General features: G+C 52.4%; 1 protein-coding gene across 1 annotated transcript; it reads right to left on the minus strand.

Annotated features, from left to right (window-relative positions):
• Nucleotides 1-512: 512 nt before the first annotated feature.
• On the minus strand, nucleotides 513-16,798 carry LRRC74B (leucine rich repeat containing 74B). The gene is made up of 10 exons (XM_007490386.2): nucleotides 16,420-16,798; nucleotides 15,645-15,801; nucleotides 10,083-10,225; nucleotides 9,338-9,470; nucleotides 5,517-5,723; nucleotides 4,323-4,432; nucleotides 3,745-3,860; nucleotides 2,782-2,860; nucleotides 1,870-1,965; nucleotides 513-981 (listed from the first exon to the last, which is right to left on the minus strand). The coding sequence occupies exons 1-10, from the start codon at nucleotides 16,675-16,677 to the stop codon at nucleotides 886-888; spliced, it is 1,395 nt and encodes a 464-aa protein (XP_007490448.1). The 5' UTR covers nucleotides 16,678-16,798; the 3' UTR covers nucleotides 513-885.
• Between the last annotated feature and the right edge of the window lie 1,746 nt (nucleotides 16,799-18,544).

Raw genomic sequence — 18,544 nt, forward strand, 5'->3', positions numbered from 1 at the left:
TGGACCCGAGCTATCATCAGGCAAACATCAGCCGTCTGCTGCACCCTCAGAACCCTGGGTGCTCACAGCCCGTGCTGGGGAGGATGCCCCAAGCTGCCCCCATGCTCTGTGGCTCAGGGTAGGCTCTTGGTGTCCCGGGGAGGCCATGTGGGTGTACCCCGGCCCCCCCACTGCCAAATGTTGTGACCACCCTGCATCCCCCTGAAGCCTGCGGCCGGCCAGGTCTCTGTGGAGGTCGAGGGCTCCTCCAGAAGGGCTGCCCCACTGACTGCTGGCCCGAGGCGCCGGCCATCCCCCAGCTTTTGTATGATGGTCCACAGGTTCTTCCTGCCTGGCTGAACCCATGCCTCACCCGCCGGGGTCCTGGGCTGGGGCAGGGTTGGCCGTGTAACCTGGGCAATCCCAGCTCGTTCCTAGGCCCGACTGCCCACCCTGGCTCGAGGCTGGGAGGAGGAAGAGGGTGCGTGTGGGGAGGAGGGAGAACCATCGAAGTCACCACAGCAGACACAAGCTTAGTGGAAATAACCGTTAAGGCTTAGCGAGGAAAGGACCAAAAGGCATCCAGGCTTCTGGCCTTGGAGGGGAGGAAGCAGGGCCCGAGCCCGAGAGAGCCAGGCGTAGCGGGCACGAGTCACAGACGTCGGGCCCAGGGCGGCTGCCCAGTCACAAGAGCTGCCCTGCGGCCTGATGGCCACCTGGGTGGGGAGCCAATCTCCGGGGTCTGGAGAGCTGCTAGGCCAGACGGGCCCTCGTCCAGCGCCTGTGGGGGACCCCGAATCAGGAGGGGCTCCCCACGGGATGGAGGGGCCTTCCATGAGTCTAGGCAGAGAGGCTGCTGGGAAGGCGGCGGGTGATGACGGCAGCCGGCATCCTCGTCCTGCTGGGCTAGGCGGGCTGGTTGCCGTGTCTGATACAGAGCCTCGGGAAGGCCTCCTGCATGGAACACGCCAGCTCATCGAAGTCTTTGTTCAGGTGGATGTCCTAGAGCGGAGAGCGGGGCGCCGGTCAGTGTGTGCGGCCCGGAGGCTCCCCTGGGCTGGCCCACTCCTAGACCAAGGTCTACCCTCGGAGGACCAGCAGGGCCAAGCCGAGGAAGGCTCAGGGCTGGCTGGGCCGTGGGGGAGCCGCCGTCCGTCGGGCTCTATTTCTAGGGGCTTCTGTGAGCTCCTCCAGCTGGGGCTGCCTCCTCCTGTCTCCTTTCGGGGTGTTCTTGGCAGAGACACTGAAGGGGTTGGCCATTTCCTTCTCCAGCTCATTTACAGATGAGGAAACTGAGGCCGACGGGGTGAAGTGACCTGTCCAGGGTCACCCAGCTAGGAAGCCTCTGGGGTCAGATTTGAGCTCAGGCTTTCCTGACTCCAGGCCTGGCACTCTATCCCTGGTGCCACTCGGCTGCCCAAGTTCCCCCTTGAGGGGGAGACTGTCTTTTCCCTCTTCCTATACTCCTGGGGCTCGGCTCAGGGCCTGGCACATAGTAGGTGCTTAATAAATGCATCAACAAATCAATTGGGGTGAGAAAACTCCCTTTGCCAGTGCTGGCCTGCCCGTAGCTGCCCTAGAGAAATGGGAGCCTTGTGGGCAAAGGCTGGCAAACATGGTCTCCCTCTGGCCCCTTCCAGGGGGCACCTGCATGGAGTCTGGCCCTCACTTGGACCAGCCCCTTCTCTGCTCATCTTGAAGCTGCTCAGTGGCCTTGCTGTGACCACTGCCACCTTCCCCCAGGGGCAGGGCTGCTCTTGGGTCGTCTCCTGGGCCCAGCACACAGTAGGTGCCTTTAAAGATCCTTCGGTTGAATCGGCTGAGTTATGTATGCCCTGTGCCCTTGGGGAGACTGATCAGGCCCCGGCCGGCCCTTCCCCTCCTCCTTACCGAGAAGTCCAAAACCTCCAGCCCGGAGTCTGGGTTCAGCTGGATCACCTTGAGGATGCAAAGGCAGCCCTCGTTCCTCATGGGGTTCCTGCCCATCTGCAGGGAGAGAAGGGGGCAATGCAGGAGGATCTGAGGCAGCCTTGGGCAGCCAGGAAAGATCGGGGCTCGGGACTGCATACAAGTCACTTAACCCATACAAGCCTCAGTTTCCTCATATGTCAAATGGGGATAATCATAGCACCCACCTCCCAGGTAGGATCAAGTGAGGTCATTGTATTTAGCCTAGGGCCTGGCCCCCAGGGAGGTGATATTTTGTTTGTTTTCAGTCCTGTCTGACTCTTTGTGACCCCATTTGGGATTTTCTTGGCAGAGATACTGAATTGGTTTGCCATTTCCTTTTTCAATCCATTTGACAGATGAGGAAACTGAGGCAAACAGGGTGAAGTGACTTTTCCAGGGTCATACAACTAGTATGTGGCTGAGGTCAAATTTGAACTTGGGTCTTCCTGACTCTGGGCCTGGCAGTCTTTCCACTGTGCCATGTAGCTGCTACATAAATGTTAGCTATTATTAACTCTTTTTTGCTTTTTATAGCATTTTAAGAATTAAAAGCACTTTACCCATGTTATCTCACTTGATCCCCTTAACAACACTGCGGAGGATGCTGTTATGACACTTGTTTTACAGATAAGGAAACTGAGGCAGATGGGGTCAAGGGACTTGCCCAGGGTCACTGAGCAAGTAAAGGTCAGGCAGGATTTGAACTCAGACCTTCTTGATTCCAAGACCAGGGCTGTGTGCCCTGTGCCCCCCAATTACCCCTAGAGAGGCCAGGGCCAGATGGGTGCTAGCACCTCTCAAGCTTGGCCCTTTCTTCCTGGATGTCCCCCCATGCACATGAGCATGACTCACAGAGAGGATCCTTAGGGTCTGGTTTTCCCTCAGTCCACTGGAGAAGCGGATGGCTCCGGGCAGCGAGATGCGGTTGTTACTTCAAAAGAGAACAGTCATTGTTGATGGCTTAGAAATGGCTTCTCGTGTCTGTCTGTCTGTCCATCTCTCGGTGGAGGAGACTCACAGCATGTAATTGAGAGTCAGGAACCACAGACCAGGGGCTCATTCCCTCCTCTTACAGATGGAGAAACTGAGGCCAAGAAGGCAGAAGGGGATTGTTCCCATGACCGAGGGATGGGAGATTTGTGCCAAAAGAAAGGTCACATTCACAGAACCTCAGCATTTCATGCCCAAGTCCACCACTGGTCCAATGAGGAGCAAGAAGCTATTCATACTTAGGGAGCAATATATCCCTAAAGGCAGCAGACCTGTCCTGAGGGCAGGGACCAAGCATGGCCAGTGCCAGGCACCCAGTAGGTGCTTAATAAATGCTGGCTGAAGCCCACTGCTTTCCCTACCACTCTGACCTTAATAACAAATAATAGTCCACACTGACATAGGACTTTAAGGTTTGCAAAGTGCTTTACAAGCACTTTTCCTCATTTTATCCTCACAGCACCCCTGGGAGGGAAGGGCTAGTATGATCCCCATTTTATGTTTGGGGGAAATGGAGGCAAACAAGTGAAGTGACTTTCCCAGGGTTACACGGCTAGAAAGTGTCTGAGGCTGTATTTGAACTCAGGACTTCCTGACTCCAAGTTAGTGCTCTGTGCACCCTGGAATTATGGAGATGCCTCATCTTCCATCTACTTCCATCTATTCTCTCTCTAGCTGGTCTGTGCAGTTATTTACCTATTGCCTCCGGGGGATACAAAGCAAGAGGCAGCCCCTGGCCTGAAGGAGCTCCCTGCCTCCAAGAGTGAAGGAGAAGGGGGATGGTATACCAGAGGGAGAGAGCTGGGGGAGTGGGGACCCCCTCACCTGATGTTGAGCTCCTCAAGCACATTGTTGACTTTCAGAGCCTCCCCCAGGGCTGCTGCTCCAGGATCTCCAAAGCCGTTGTAGGAGAGGTCCAGCACTCTGAGGAAGGTGTTGGCCTGTGGAAGGACAGGACAGGCTAGACAATGAGGATGCCAAGGAGGAGGAGGAAGAGGGAAGATGGGAGTGAGACTGGGTCATTCGGGCTTCGTGGGTCCCTAAGGAGTAAGTGGAAAAGGCAGGAGGGTGGCTGGGGATGAACACCGGGAGAAGCTTCTCCTCATCTCTGGGCTGTACAAGGTGGCTCGGGGAAGTCCAAGGGGCCAGAGAGGGAGGCCAGCTCCCCCTTGAGAGCTGCACACATTGGGGGGCAGAGGGAAGTGACCCCAACAGAGGCCGCCCCCAAGGCCTTCCCATGGGATTCTGGATGGTTCTAATCCTCGCCAAGGCTGAATGTGGTTCTTCGGGCCTTCTGCCAGTCGCCACTCGCAGGCCACCACTTCCATGCAGTCATGCCCATCATCCCCCCTGCCTCCCCATCTGGTCTAGGAGGCTGTGGCCAGAGCAGGTGAAGGCCCTACCCCAACGCCTCGGGTGAAGATCACGGCTCCCATCCCCCGCAGGTGGTTCCAGCTGAGATTGAGCTCCTTTATGCCCGCGTTTTCTGCCAGGGCCGGCCCGAGCTTCTCCCCTTGAGGAGAGACACAGTCCCCACGTCAGTCCCTGCAGGGGCTTCAGGGGTGGCCCAAGGCCAATCTGGGAAAGACCCCCAAGCCTGTGGGGATCACGCTCTCTTCAAATCCCTCCTGAAGGGCACCGGCGAGGGCTGTGCCACAGGGGGAAGTGCAGGAGTCACGCACCGGAGACCTGAGTGCGAGGCCAGCCCATGTCTGAGGCACAGTTTCTTCATCTATACAGTGGGCAAAGTCTAAAGACTTTCTTTCTCCTCACTTGTCCCTGGCCAAGCAGTCATGCCACACAAACACACGTGCTCTCATGCCCGCGCTCGGCTCTCCAGGCTCTTGGGTCCAGCCTAGCACACACTCTCTACAAATAGTAAAAGCACTAATGGCGCTCTGAGGTTGGCCAAGCTTGGGAGCATGAGCAGACGGGTCCCATTTTATAGATGAGAAAACTGAGGCTCCTACCATGTGCCCACAGACCTGGCCCTTGCAGTGTCTGAAGACTGAGGACCAGGTGAGGGAGGGTGTGCCTGAGGGACACCCGCCTCCTCCCTTTAAGCCTCAGGCCTGGGGTCACTGTCCAGCATTTCCTGGAGGGGACAGGATGTCAGGAAAGCCTTCAATGCTTGGATTCTGGAGTCCTTGGTGGCCCTCCCATACAAAAGATGCTATGGAATCTGGAGGCTGAAAGGGGTCTGCCTGGTGGCTAGTTAGTTATATAGTCCCAATCTCTGCTTGGAGCCTCCGGTGACGGGGAGCTCACCACCTCCCAAGGCAACCAAGTCCCACTTTTGGATGACTCTAATTGCTAAGAGGCTTCAAGCCCCGATTTGTCTCTTGGGACTTGCCCTCTAATCTTCCCTCTGGAGCTGAACAAAGCCAGTCTACTCCCTCCTCTAGGTGACGGTCCTTTGGGTGCTCCCAGCTTGACCCCTGTCATCCACTGGGAAATGAGTCTAACTCCCGAATCAGCAGGAGGAAAAGGCAGCTCAGAGCTCAAAGGATTTGAACCCTGGTCTCACCATGGCCCCTACCTCGGGGGGGGGGGGGGGCAGTCCCTCCCTCCCTTCCACCCTGGCCATGGGTTCCTACCAGCTTCCTCATCCAGCAGGTTGTGGCTCAAGTCCAGCACTTCCACCTTGGTGTTGACCAATAGGGCGTCAGCGATGTCCTTGGCGGCCTGTGGGCCCAGGTCACTGCCGGACAGGCGAAGCTGCCGTATAGAGGCGTTCTCCTTAAGGGCAGAGCACAGGGCCTTGGCGCCTTTGGCCCCCAGTTTGTTATCAGACAGATCAAGATCTGAAGTAAGAGACCCAGGGATGGACATCAGAGGTTGTGGAGGAGCCAGGCAGGCCTGGGTTTGAGTCCAGCTTTGATGTCTGAGTGTGTGGGCTGCCTTCAAAGGATCACCTGATGGGGGCAGCAGCTATGTGGTACAGTGGATAGAGTGCTAGGCCTGGAGATGGGAGGTCCTGGGTTCCAAACTGGCCTAGCTGTGGGATCCTGGGCAAGTCACTTAACCCTCTTTGCCTAGCCCTTGCTGCTCTTCTGTCTTAGAATTGCTAAGACAGAAAATAAGGGTGAAGGGGGGAGAGGAGACAAAAGAGAGAGAGAGGAGAGGGAAGGAAGGAAGGAAGGAAGAGAGAAGAAAGAAAGATCATTTAACAGTTTTGCGTTTTAGATTCCTCCTCTGGAAAGGAGGTTTAGTTCTCTCCCACCTCACCAAATCTCAGATGTCAAGGTTAATGTTTAGCACCTGGCCATCCCTTTATAAAGTGTGAATGCCTTCCCCAAGTGATTCCAAATGGGCAACCCCAATGGCTGAAGGAAGGCCCTGCTTTCAGATGATCCTTAAAAGATAGTTTGAGAAGTAGAGATATGCATTACAGATACAAATACATAAAGAGAGTAGCTAAGACCAGAAGCAGCTTCAAGGTGTAGGACCTATGGACTGAAGAGAGCTGGTCATGGCTGCAGAGAGCTGACCTGGCTACCGAGAGTCAAGATTTAAGGATGGAAGCTCTGGAAGAAAAGAAGAGAGCTGGTCATGGCTGCCAGAGAGCTGACCTGGCTACTGAGAGTCAAGATTTAAGGATGGAAGCTCTGGAAGAAAAGAAGAGAGCTGGTCATGGCTGTCAGAGAGCTGACCTGGCTACCGAGAGTCAAGATTTAAGGATGGAAGCTCTGGAAGAAAAGAAGAGAGCTGGTCATGGCTGCCAGAGAGCTGACCTGGCTACTGAGAGTCAAGATTTAAGGATGGAAGCTCTGAAAGAAAAGAAGAGAGCTGGTCATGGCTGCCAGAGAGCTGGCCCTGGCTACTGAGAGTCAAGATTTTAGCAGTAGAATCTGGAAGAAAAGAAGAAAGATGGTTATGGCTGCCAGAGAGCTGACCTGGCTACTGAGAGTCAAGATTTAAGGATGGAAGCTCTGGAAGAAAAGAAGAGAGCTGGTCATGGCTGCCAGAGAGCTGACCTGGCTACTGAGAGTCAAGATTTAAGAATGGAAGCTCTGGAAGAAAAGAAGAGAGCTGGTCATGGCTGCCAGAGAGCTGACCTGGCTACTGAGAGTCAAGATTTAAGGATGGAAGCTCTGGAAGAAAAGAAGAGAGCTGGTCATGGCTGTCAGAGAGCTGACCTGGCTACCGAGAGTCAAGATTTAAGGATGGAAGCTCTGGAAGAAAAGAAGAGAGCTGGTCATGGCTGCCAGAGAGCTGACCTGGCTACTGAGAGTCAAAATTTAAGGATGGAACCTTTGGAAGAAAAGAAGAGAGCTGGTCATGGCTGCCAGAGAGCTGGCCCTGGCTACTGAGAGTCAAGATTTTAGCAGTAGAATCTGGAAGAAAAGAAGAAAGCTGGTTATGGCTGCCAGAGAGCTGACCTGGCTACTGAGAGTCAAGATTTAAGGATGGAAGCTCTGGAAGAAAAGAAGAGAGCTGGTCATGGCTGCCAGAGAGCTGACCTGGCTACTGAGAGTCAAGATTTAAGGATGGAAGCTCTGGAAGAAAAGAAGAGAGCTGGTCATGGCTGCCAGAGAGCTGACCTGGCTACTGAGAGTCAAAATTTAAGGATGGAACCTTTGGAAGAAAAGAAGAGAGCTGGTCATGGCTGCCAGAGAGCTGGCCCTGGCTACTGAGAGTCAAGATTTTAGCAGTAGAATCTGGAAGAAAAGAAGAAAGCTGGTTATGGCTGCCAGAGAGCTGACCTGGCTACTGAGAGTCAAGATTTAAGGATGGAAGCTCTGGAAGAAAAGAAGAGAGCTGGTCATGGCTGCCAGAGAGCTGACCTGGCTACTGAGAGTCAAGATTTAAGGATGGAAGCTCTGGAAGAAAAGAAGAGAGCTGGTCATGGCTGCCAGAGAGCTGACCTGGCTACTGAGAGTCAAAATTTAAGGATGGAACCTTTGGAAGAAAAGAAGAGAGCTGGTCATGGCTGCCAGAGAGCTGGCCCTGGCTACTGAGAGTCAAGATTTTAGCAGTAGAATCTGGAAGAAAAGAAGAAAGCTGGTTATGGCTGCCAGAGAGCTGACCTGGCTACTGAGAGTCAAGATTTAAGGATGGAAGCTCTGGAAGAAAAGAAGAGAGCTGGTCATGGCTGCCAGAGAGCTGACCTGGCTACTGAGAGTCAAGATTTAAGGATGGAAGCTCTGGAAGAAAAGAAGAGAGCTGGTCATGGCTGCCAGAGAGCTGGCCCTGGCTACTAAGAGTCACGATTTTAGCAGTAGAATCTCTGGAAGAAAAGAAGAGAGCTGGTTATGGCTGCCAGGCTGACCTGGCTACTGAGAGTCAAGATTTAAGGATGGAAGCTCTGAAAGAAAAGAAGAGAGCTGGTCATGGCTGCCAGAGAGCTGACCTGGCTACCGAGAGTCAAGATTTAAGGATGGAAGCTCTGAAAGAAAAGAAGAGAGCTGGTCATGGCTGCCAGAGAGCTGGCCCTGGCTACTGAGAGTCAAGATTTTAGCAGTAGAATCTGGAAGAAAAGAAGAAAGCTGGTTATGGCTGCCAAAGAGCTGACCTGGCTACTGAGAGTCAAGATTTAAGGATGGAAGCTCTGGAAGAAAAGAAGAGAGCTGGTCATGGCTGCCAGAGAGCTGGCCCTGGCTACTAAGAGTCACGATTTTAGCAGTAGAATCTCTGGAAGAAAAGAAGAGAGCTGGTTATGGCTGCCAGGCTGACCTGGCTACCGAGAGTCAAGATTTAAGGATGGAAGCTCTGGAAGAAAAGAAGAGAGCTGGTCATGGCTTCCAGAGAGCTGATCTGACAGTTGAGACTCAAAGCTGGAGAGGACTGGACACTGGGAGCCTATCTGAGCAGCCTTGTAGAGATGTTGTGTCTGTTGTGTCTTGGGGGAAGGAAGCAGAACATAGGGAGGACTCCCCAAGGACAGAAAGGGCTTGTGAGTGGCCTTGGCCACATGTCTTTGCTATTTGGCAGGACTCCCAGCCCTTCAATGGGAGGCAGGTCCCCCAGGAGGCCTGTGAAATGCTGAGCCAGCAGAAAGCAGTATTATACAATAGAGAGAACCTTGGTTAAGGAGTGAGAGGTCCCAGGTTCAAATCTCACCTCTAATGATTACTGCTGTGACCTTGGGTAGATCCCTTGACCTCCCTGAGCCTCAGTTTTCTCATCTGTAAAAGGAACTCAGTGACCTCTGAGGTTCCTTTTATATCCAGATCTCTGGGCCTCTGAGGGTCAACAGAAACTGAGGCAGAGCATGGGGAGTTCAGGCTCGAGTGACATCTGTAGGCAGCTACCCAGCCAAGGGGACAGAGAGTTGGGTGCAAGGCCTGGCTCTGACACATGCTGGTAGCATCACATTGGGGAAGCCTCAGCTTTCCCATCTGTAAAGTGGCCACAATAATCCCTGTACTCCTCTGGGCTGGCATATTGAACAGACCCAGTGGGCTCAAGCACCCACCTGTGATGAAGCAGTTTTCCTTCAGCATCCCAGCGATCGCCACTGCCCCGTCGTCGTTCAGCCAGTTGTCACTCAGATTCAGTTTCAGGATGGAGGTGTTGGATATCAGGGCTGAGGCCAGGGCCCGGGCCCCCTGCAATGCAATACAGGCCTGTCAGTCGTGATGGCAGTGGGGGCAGAGGGACTGAGGGCAGGAGATCTGAATTCGAGTTCTGATGTAGGCACTTGCTGCCTGAGCCCCTGCTCAGAGAGACCCAGACTTGCTGCTTGTTAGGGACCAAATGGCCCTGATTCCTCTTTTTTGCAGACAGAGAAACTGAGGCTCAGAGAGGGGAAATGGGAAACCTTGTAAGACATCTTGTTATCATTTCTCAGAGGAGGAAGGTGAGGCCCAGAGATGGGGAGGGATTTGCCTAACGTCACACAGCTAGCAAATAGCCAAGCTGGGACCAGAACATAGGGCATGCCCACTTCATCCCAAGCTGGGTTCCTACAGTGAGTTAATGGAAGTGCCAGGTAAGGCTGGAGCTGATGTCTCCTGAGCTCAAGGCCAGGGCTCTGTCCATCGTGCCACAGTTTCCCCATGGTGCTCAGAGCTAGGGGGGAAACTGAGGCTGGCCACAGCGCTGGTGGCCAGAGCCAGGCACCGTGCCATGTGTCTGGAATGCAGCGACAGAAATGGAAGTGCTCTTGCCCTCTGGGAGCTTACACTCGACAGGACTTGGAGGGCAGTGAATGTTTCTACCTGAGACCCAAGGCCGCGGTGCGTCAGCGTGAGCTCAGAATCATGCATGTGGTGGAGGAAGTAGGAGATGGGCACCACTCCGTAGGCCTCACAGGCCGACAAGTACTGCGACCTGCCTGTGAGGTCATATGGCCCAGCGGAGGCTGCAGGAGAAAGATAGGAGGCGTCAGAGTGAACAAAGCCCTTCTCATCATCAGTGTAATGTCCAGCCTCCCCCATTTCTAACCTAGCCTCCATTCAAGAGCAGGAACATTTATTAAGTACCTGCTGCGTGCAAGACCATGGCCCTGGCTGCACAGCTCCTGCCCCTACTTTAAGAAGCCATGGAGGGTCTTTGAGCTAGGGAGTGACTGGGGGCAGAGTTGTGCCTTGGAGAAAAGGAGATAGCTACTAGAAGAGTCTAGAAGAGTACTCAAAGAAGTGATGAGGAGGGGCAGCTGGGTGGCAACAGACTTAGAGACAGGAGGTCCTGGGTTCAAATCTTGCCTCAGACACTTCTTAGCTGTGTGACCCTGGGCAAGTCACTTAATCGTGACTGCCTAGCTCTTACCTCTCTTCTGCCTTGGAACCAATATTTAGTATTAATTCTAAGATCAAAGGTAAAGGTTTAAAAAAAAGTGAAGAGGGCTGAGTGATGAAGAGAAGCTCTAGGGTACAGGGCTCCCTTTCAGCAGCCAGAGACTCTAGTCCAACAGCCCTGTGGGAGAGAGAGCTCCAGGTGCTGTGTTTGACAACTGACCACAGTGGGTCTGGGTTTTTCCACCTTTTCCCACTTTGCCTTTGCCCCCTTCACTCTGCTCTGCATGCCCTCTCTCTCCCTCTGCCTTCTGAAGTCCTCCCCAGGTTTTAAAGCCCCACAGAAAGCCTCCCCCCACAGGAAGGTCTCCTTGAGCCCCAATCTTTGCTCTGGACAATCTTTCGGTCAGAAATGAGCATTCCTTCCTTCTCACATGACTTGGTACTGTCTCTTCGGATTGGACTTCTGACTCTGGACCTTCTCCACCTTATCCCTTCAGGGATAGGGAAATCTGGAAACGCTTTGCCCTCAGGGAGCTTTTTACAGTCTGATGGAGAAGATATCATAAAAATAACAGGGAAGATGTTTGGCAACCCTAGAGGGGAAGCTATTGCAGTCTGGGAGGGCCTGGAAAGGCCTCTTCTAGAAGGTGGGGTTTGAGCTGAGTCCTGTAGGAAGCTGGGAGGCAGAGGTGAGGAGGGATGTCATTCCAGGCATGGGGCACAGAGTTTGAAGGTGCAGAGTCTGTTTGCAGAATCTTGTTTGAGGAACTCCAAGGAGGTCAGTGCTGCTGGATGACAGAATATGTGGAAGGGAACAAGAAACCTAGAAAGGTAGGAGGGGGCCAAGCCATGGAGACCTTTAAGAGCCAAATAGTGTGATTCTAGAGGCAATAGGGAGCCACTGGGGTTTACTGAGTAGAGGGTAACATAGTCATACCTGTGTTTCAGGAAAATCCTGAGTGGGGAGAGAAAAACCTGAGGAGGCAGATGCCCAGCAGCTACTACAATAGTGTGTGAGTGAGGGGATGAAGGTTTGCACCCAGGCCTGAACAGGGTCAGAGGAGAGGAAAGGGATATTGGGGAGATGCTTCAGAGGTAAAATTGATGAGAGACGCTGTGAAGATGAAATGGACAAGAGATGCTCCAGAGATGAAATGGACAAGAGATGCTGTGGAGGTGAAGTGGACAAGAGATGCTGTGGAGGTGAAGTGGACAAGAGATGCTCCAGAGATGAAATGGACAAGAGATGCTGTGGAGGTGAAGTGGACAAGAGATGCTCCAGAGATGAAATGGACAAGAGATGCTGTGGAGGTGAAGTGGACAAGAGATGCTCCAGAGATGAAATGGACAAGAGATGCTGTGAAGGTGAAGTGGACAAGAGATGCTGTGGAGGTGAAGTGGACAAGAGATGCTGTGGAGGTGAAGTGGACAAGAGATGCTCCAGAGATGAAATGGACAAGAGATGCTGTGGAGGTGAAGTGGACAAGAGATGCTGTGGAGGTGAAGTGGACAAGAGATGCTCCAGAGATGAAATGGACAAGAGATGCTGTGGAGGTGAAGTGGACAAGAGATGCTCCAGAGATGAAATGGACAAGAGATGCTGTGGAGGTGAAGTGGACAAGAGATGCTCCAGAGATGAAATGGACAAGAGATGCTGTGAAGGTGAAGTGGACAAGAGATGCTGTGGAGGTGAAGTGGACAAGAGATGCTGTGGAGGTGAAGTGGACAAGAGATGCTCCAGAGATGAAATGGACAAGAGATGCTGTGGAGGTGAAGTGGACAAGAGATGCTGTGGAGGTGAAGTGGACAAGAGATGCTGTGGAGGTGAAATGGACAAGAGATGCTGTGGAGGTGAAGTGGACAAGAGATGCTCCAGAGATGAAATGGACAAGAGATGCTGTGGAGGTGAAGTGGACAAGAGATGCTCCAGAGATGAAATGGACAAGAGATGCTGTGGAGGTGAAGTGGACAAGAGATGCTGTGGAGGTGAAGTGGACAAGAGATGCTGTGGAGGTGAAGTGGACAAGAGATGCTGTGGAGGTGAAATGGACAAGAGATGCTGTGGAGGTGAAATGGACAAGAGATGCTCCAGAGATGAAATGGACAAGAGATGCTGTGGAGGTGAAGTGGACAAGAGATGCTGTGGAGGTGAAATGGACAAGAGATGCTGTGGAGGTGAAGTGGACAAGAGATGCTGTGGAGGTGAAATGGACAAGAGATGCTGTGGAGGTGAAGTGGACAAGAGATGCTGTGGAGGTGAAATGGACAAGAGATGCTGTGGAGGTGAAGTGGACAAGAGATGCTGTGGAGGTGAAGTGGACAAGAGATGCTGTGGAGGTGAAATGGACAAGAGATGCTGTGGAGGTGAAATGGACAAGAGATGCTCCAGAGATGAAATGGACAAGAGATGCTGTGGAGGTGAAGTGGACAAGAGATGCTGTGGAGGTGAAGTGGACAAGAGATGCTGTGGAGGTGAAATGGACAAGAGATGCTGTGGAGGTGAAGTGGACAAGAGATGCTGTGGAGGTGAAGTGGACAAGAGATGCTGTGGAGGTGAAATGGACAAGAGATGCTGTGGAGGTGAAATGGACAAGAGATGCTGTGGAGGTGAAGTGGACAAGAGATGCTGTGGAGGTGAAATGGACAAGAGATGCTGTGGAGGTGAAGTGGACAAGAGATGCTGTGGAGGTGAAATGGACAAGAGATGCTGTGGAGGTGAAGTGGACAAGAGATGCTCCAGAGATGAAATGGACAAGAGATGCTCCAGAGATGAAATGGACAAGAGATGCTGTGGAGGTGAAGTGGACAAGAGATGCTGTGGAGGTGAAATGGACAAGAGATGCTGTGGAGGTGAAGTGGACAAGAGATGCTCCAGAGATGAAATGGACAAGAGATGCTGTGGAGGTGAAGTAGACAAGAGATGCTCCAGAGATGAAATGGACAAGAGATGCTCCAGAGATGAAATGGACAAGAGATGCTGTGGAGGTGAAGTGGACAAGAGATGCTGTGGAGGTGAAGTGGACAAGAGATGCTGTGGAGGTGAAGTGGACAAGAGATGCTCCAGAGATGAAATGGACAAGAGATGCTGTGGAGGTGAAGTGGACAAGAGATGCTGTGGAGGTGAAGTGGACAGGCCTTGGCATCATCTTGGACGAGGGGCATGAGAGAGAGGGAGAAGTCCAGGATAATTCTTAGATTATGAGTCTGGGGGATTAAGAAAATGGTGCAGTCCTTGACCATGATGACAATGATAGAGAAGGGGAGAGGATGTGGGGGGAAGATTGAATTCAGTTTTGGACAAATTGAGTTTTCCATGCTTATTGGAATACCCACTTCAAAATGTCCAATAGGCAAAACTTTCCTCACCGAATCTCCTCTAAAAAGCATCTAGAAAATACACCAGATCAAACCTGATGGAGAAATATAAGAAAAAAAAATTATGGTTTGCCATTTTTCTAGTTCTGGCTGACATAAAGACAGAGAGGTCTGTGGACCCTGGGGATGGGGTCTGATATTTGTATTCTCCAGAACCCTAACATCATTGGGGGTCATAGAGGGCGTGTGATTAGACAAGGCCTGAGAGTGGTTCTGTTTTTTCTTGATCTTGAGAAAAGAATGGAAAATGGCATGTAGGAGGCTTGGGGATAGTGGGTTAGGCCTAAGGTGGGTTCAAATCTAGCCTCAGACACTTTCTAGCTGTGTGACCCTGTGCAAATCACTTACCCCCTAACTGCCTAGTCCTCACCACTCATTTGCCTTGGACTGATGTTTAGAATCAATGCTAAGACAGAGGATAAGGGTTTTTTAAAAAGAAAAAAGAATAGAAAAGGAGGGGAAGAGGAATACATTGAAGCGGGAGGGGAAAAGGGAGTAAGGAAAGTTATCTCTCAAAAGTGGGGTGCTCGTGTAGAAATCTATACAAACTTAGAGGCAGACTGGGGATGGTTGACATTTCAATCTGAATAAGCCAAAGAAGGGAAGAATGAACACACACACACACACACACACACACACACACACACACAAACACAAACACACACACAAACACACAGAAACATTTCCTGCAACAGGGACATATTGGGGAAAGGAGAGAAGGAAAAATGAGAGAGAAAAGATGAGGGCAGATATCATTTGGGAGCACAATTCTGTGCCAAAATGTTTCTAGCTCTCTTCATGATAGCAAAGAATCTGAGGGGCTGAACAAAGTGGGTCCATGATTGTGCTGTAAGAAAGGAGGAAGGGGCTGGTTTCTGAGAAGCCGGAAGAGGGAGGACATTGGGCATAGGGTCAGTCATATTGTGAAGTCCAACAGCTTGGAAAGAATGAGGAAGTCTGATCTGCAGAAGGACCAACTAAGAATCCCGAGGATTGACGAAGAAACAGACTCAGTTGAGAGGAAAGACTGAGTGGAGACGGCTGCCTATTTTCCATGTATTCTGCACAGCACGCTCTACATACGTGTGACATGCATGGAGTATAGACTGGAGATGACGTTGTAGCCGTGTTAGGTATTTCATCTTGATTGAGGCGGTAGTACATGTATTCCTGGGGGATGGGGGCGACCCAGAGACGTGCCTGTAACCCGCCTTCTGTCTGTCTTTGGTTCTCCTTTGGTGGTGGGGAGAGAGAGGGTGAGAAGGTGCTTCTTGTTGACCGGAAACAATAAACTTGGTGGCTGGAGCTTAGGAGAAAGACTAGGCTGGGCATAGAACTCTGGGAGCCATTTTCCTAGAGATGATAACTAAACCCGCAGGAGCTGATGAGATCAATTGGGACAGCTGGGGGGTCACAGGAGTCTCTGAGCCGAGTTTAAATCCCAGACATGCAAGCATGAGGAAGTCTCTGCCCCTCCTGGGACCTCAGTTTCCCCAGGGGTTCCATAGGAGGATCAGCCACTCCATCTGGCTGTTTTCCTTCCCCACCCCAAGCTTCTGTAGGCCCACCCAGCATCCCCAGCCGCCGCCTCCTGACTGCTCTTCCGGGTGACAGTGTGGGGGTCCTGGGGAGCTGGCCCCCGCAGGCCTGGCCGTCTGCCTCGGTTACCTTCCCTGTCTAGGTCCGAGTCGGATCCTCCTTCACTCTCTGTGTCATACGCCCCCTCGGATGGACTTCCCATCACACTGATGTCATCATCGTCCTCTTCCTTGAACAGGGAGTACCTCAGGGGGAAGTTGGTGCCCCCGGCCTTGGGCAAAGCACCCTGGAAAAACAATAGCACAGGGTCCAGGACTGAGGTGGCTGCTTGAGGAAATGCCCAGGACGTCCTCTGGCCATCTGGTCACGGAAGTCTGGACAGGCTGTTTGGGAGTCAGACTTTGCCACTGCTTTGGGGGGTGGGGGGGGCACCCTCTGCACTCTTTGGAGTTTTGTGTTCTCATCAGTAAATGAAGGAGCTTTGATTTAGACCAGGGTAGGGCCTTAGTCATTATAGTCCAACCTCCAACCTGCTCATTTACAGATGAGGAAACTGAGGCCAGAAATTCGCCCATCTCAGCTTTTCCCTTTAGGAGCTCCTGCTTTCTGGGCCTCAATTTCCCCATCTGTCAGATGAAGCCATTAAAATTCTCGGAGCTCCCCCCCCCCCCAGCTCTGCTGGTCCTGGGCCCCCTCTAGTGGGCGTCCTCAGCTCTGGAGGCAGGGGCCTTGGCTTCTGATCTTGGCTCACCCCCTCCCACTGGCCGGTCTGGGCCTCAGTTTCCCCCTCTGTCAAAGGCAGTCTTTAGTGCCCCTCCCATTTGTGGGCGACCCTCCCTGGCCGGGAGGCTCCCTCTCCGTTTCCCTGCGAGCTTGGTGGCCCCAGCTGTCCACCCCGCTTGACCTGAAGCACCATTTCCAGCCCGGTCCTTTCCCAGTTCCGAATCCTCAGCGCCTCCTTCTGTCTCTCTTTCTCGGCCTCTTTTTTCTCTGGGAGCGCCAGGAGGAAGGGCCGCCTGGAGGTGGTGGCCAGGCCCCACGGCCCGGGGCGCTGGCTCATCCTGGAGCCCGAGGGGTCCCCCCACGGGCCCGGCTTCCGCTCCGCTACGGTCCCAAGAGGGCGGACCCCGTGGCCCAGGCCTCGGCTGTGGTCACTCATCATCCTGGACAGCTGGGCGGGAGGTCGGAGCCGAGGCTGCACGGGCGCTGGGGCCGGGGCGGCGGCCTGAGAGGACCAACCCGGGCGGCCACCCAGCTGACGGGCGTTTCCGGCAGCCAATAGAAGCCCACGAGTCCTCTGTTGTCATGGAAACCATCAACAGCAGGCTCTGTGGGCCAGGGATCGGGAAAGGAGCTTCGCCAGTCCGCCCGCCCCGTCAGGATCCTGGGGAGCTCACTACCTACAGAGGCAGAACCCAGAGGCCCTGCCTGCGGCGACAGCCCCTGCTGGGAGGAAGAGCTACAGGGATGGGGAGCTCACTACCTAACCATTCCTTGTTGGAGCACTCTGCCACCCTGCCTAAGTCGGAAGCTTTTGTCCTCTGAGCTCCCCTCACCCCTTTGGACAGTGTATCCTTCACTAGTCATTCACTCCCTCCTCCCTGCAGATAGCTGCCTTGCTCCACCCCTTCCCCCCATCTTCTCTTCTCTAGGTTGGGCATCCCTGGCTCCTCTGAGCACTCCTTCTGGGGCCAGATCTTGAGAACCTTCCCTATTCTTGTCCTCTGGACCCTCTTCCACATCTCTGAGCTGGTCCTAAAAGAACAGAACCTAATCCTCCACATGTACCCTTCTGAGCAGGGCAGAGGACCAAGGTGGAACTAACCCTCTATGACCCACATTAAGCTTGTGGTCTACTGGGACCCTGAGATCTTTTTCAGATACATACTGTCTGATCATACCTCTCTGAATTTGTACTTGGGAAGTTGATTTCTTGAACCCTTGTAAGGTTTTTACATTTCCTCTCATGGAATTCCATGTTCAGTTCAGTCTAATGCTCTAGCCTGCCAAGAGCATTATGGATCCCGAGTCTGGCATTCAGTGCTAGCCCTCGGAGGTTGGTGTCATTGGCAAATCTGCAGTGAATCTACAGATTGTGGAATCACAGTAAGGTTAGTGTTGGAAGAGACCTCAGGGATTATCTAGTCTAACTAACGCTGTGTTTTATAGATGAGGAAACTGAGGCCCAAAGAAGATCACAAAGCAACAATAATGACAACAATGATATTGTTACCAGTTCACATTTTTATAGAGCTTTAAGGTTGGGAAAAAAGACTTTCCTTAAGATAGTCTTGGAGTGGGTGTCAGTCACAGGCCCATGGATTTATTATACAAGGGCAGCTTGTGAACCTGGGGCAATGAATAGCACAGCAGGCCTGGAGTCAGGAGTTCAAACCTAGCCTCAGTCACTTATCTCTGTCCTCGTCCCTGTCACACTTACGAGTGATCCTACTGTTTGCCTCAGTTTTCTTATCTGTAAAATGGAGACAATCATAGCACCCCTTCCCAGGGGTGCTATGTGGATCAGATGGGATCATATTTGTAAGACCTACCGTAGGCTTTAGAGCAATATATATGTGTGTGTGTGTGTGTATATATATATATATATATATATATATATATATATATATATTTTTTTTTTTTTTTTTACCATTACAAGTAAAGCTAGGTCAGTTAAAATCACTTGCCCATGGTTACTCTGGAGGGAAACTGAACAGGTTTCCAACTCCTCCAGGCAGAGTACAGACAGAGATGGGAAGAAAGATGAGCTTCCTTTTCCAATGAGATTGTTATAGAAGTTGCTACAATAATTCGGCTTGTATAGCTTGGGGCCCTGACTTAATGGGCTCTCTCTCCTGGCCTGTAAATACCCAGAGGGCCCTTGGGATAACTTTCTTTTTTCTCCTCTTGCAACATTCCAGACTCAGATGTTCATTGTCCATAGCTGCATAGTCCTGTCCATTCCCCAATGTTCCTGGGACCCCATGGGCCAAGAAACTCCCTACAGGTTACTTATAAATAAATACAAA

The sequence above is a fragment of the Monodelphis domestica genome, chromosome 3 (assembly GCF_027887165.1).
Source record: "Monodelphis domestica isolate mMonDom1 chromosome 3, mMonDom1.pri, whole genome shotgun sequence".
NCBI classification, from domain to species: domain Eukaryota; kingdom Metazoa; phylum Chordata; class Mammalia; order Didelphimorphia; family Didelphidae; genus Monodelphis; species Monodelphis domestica.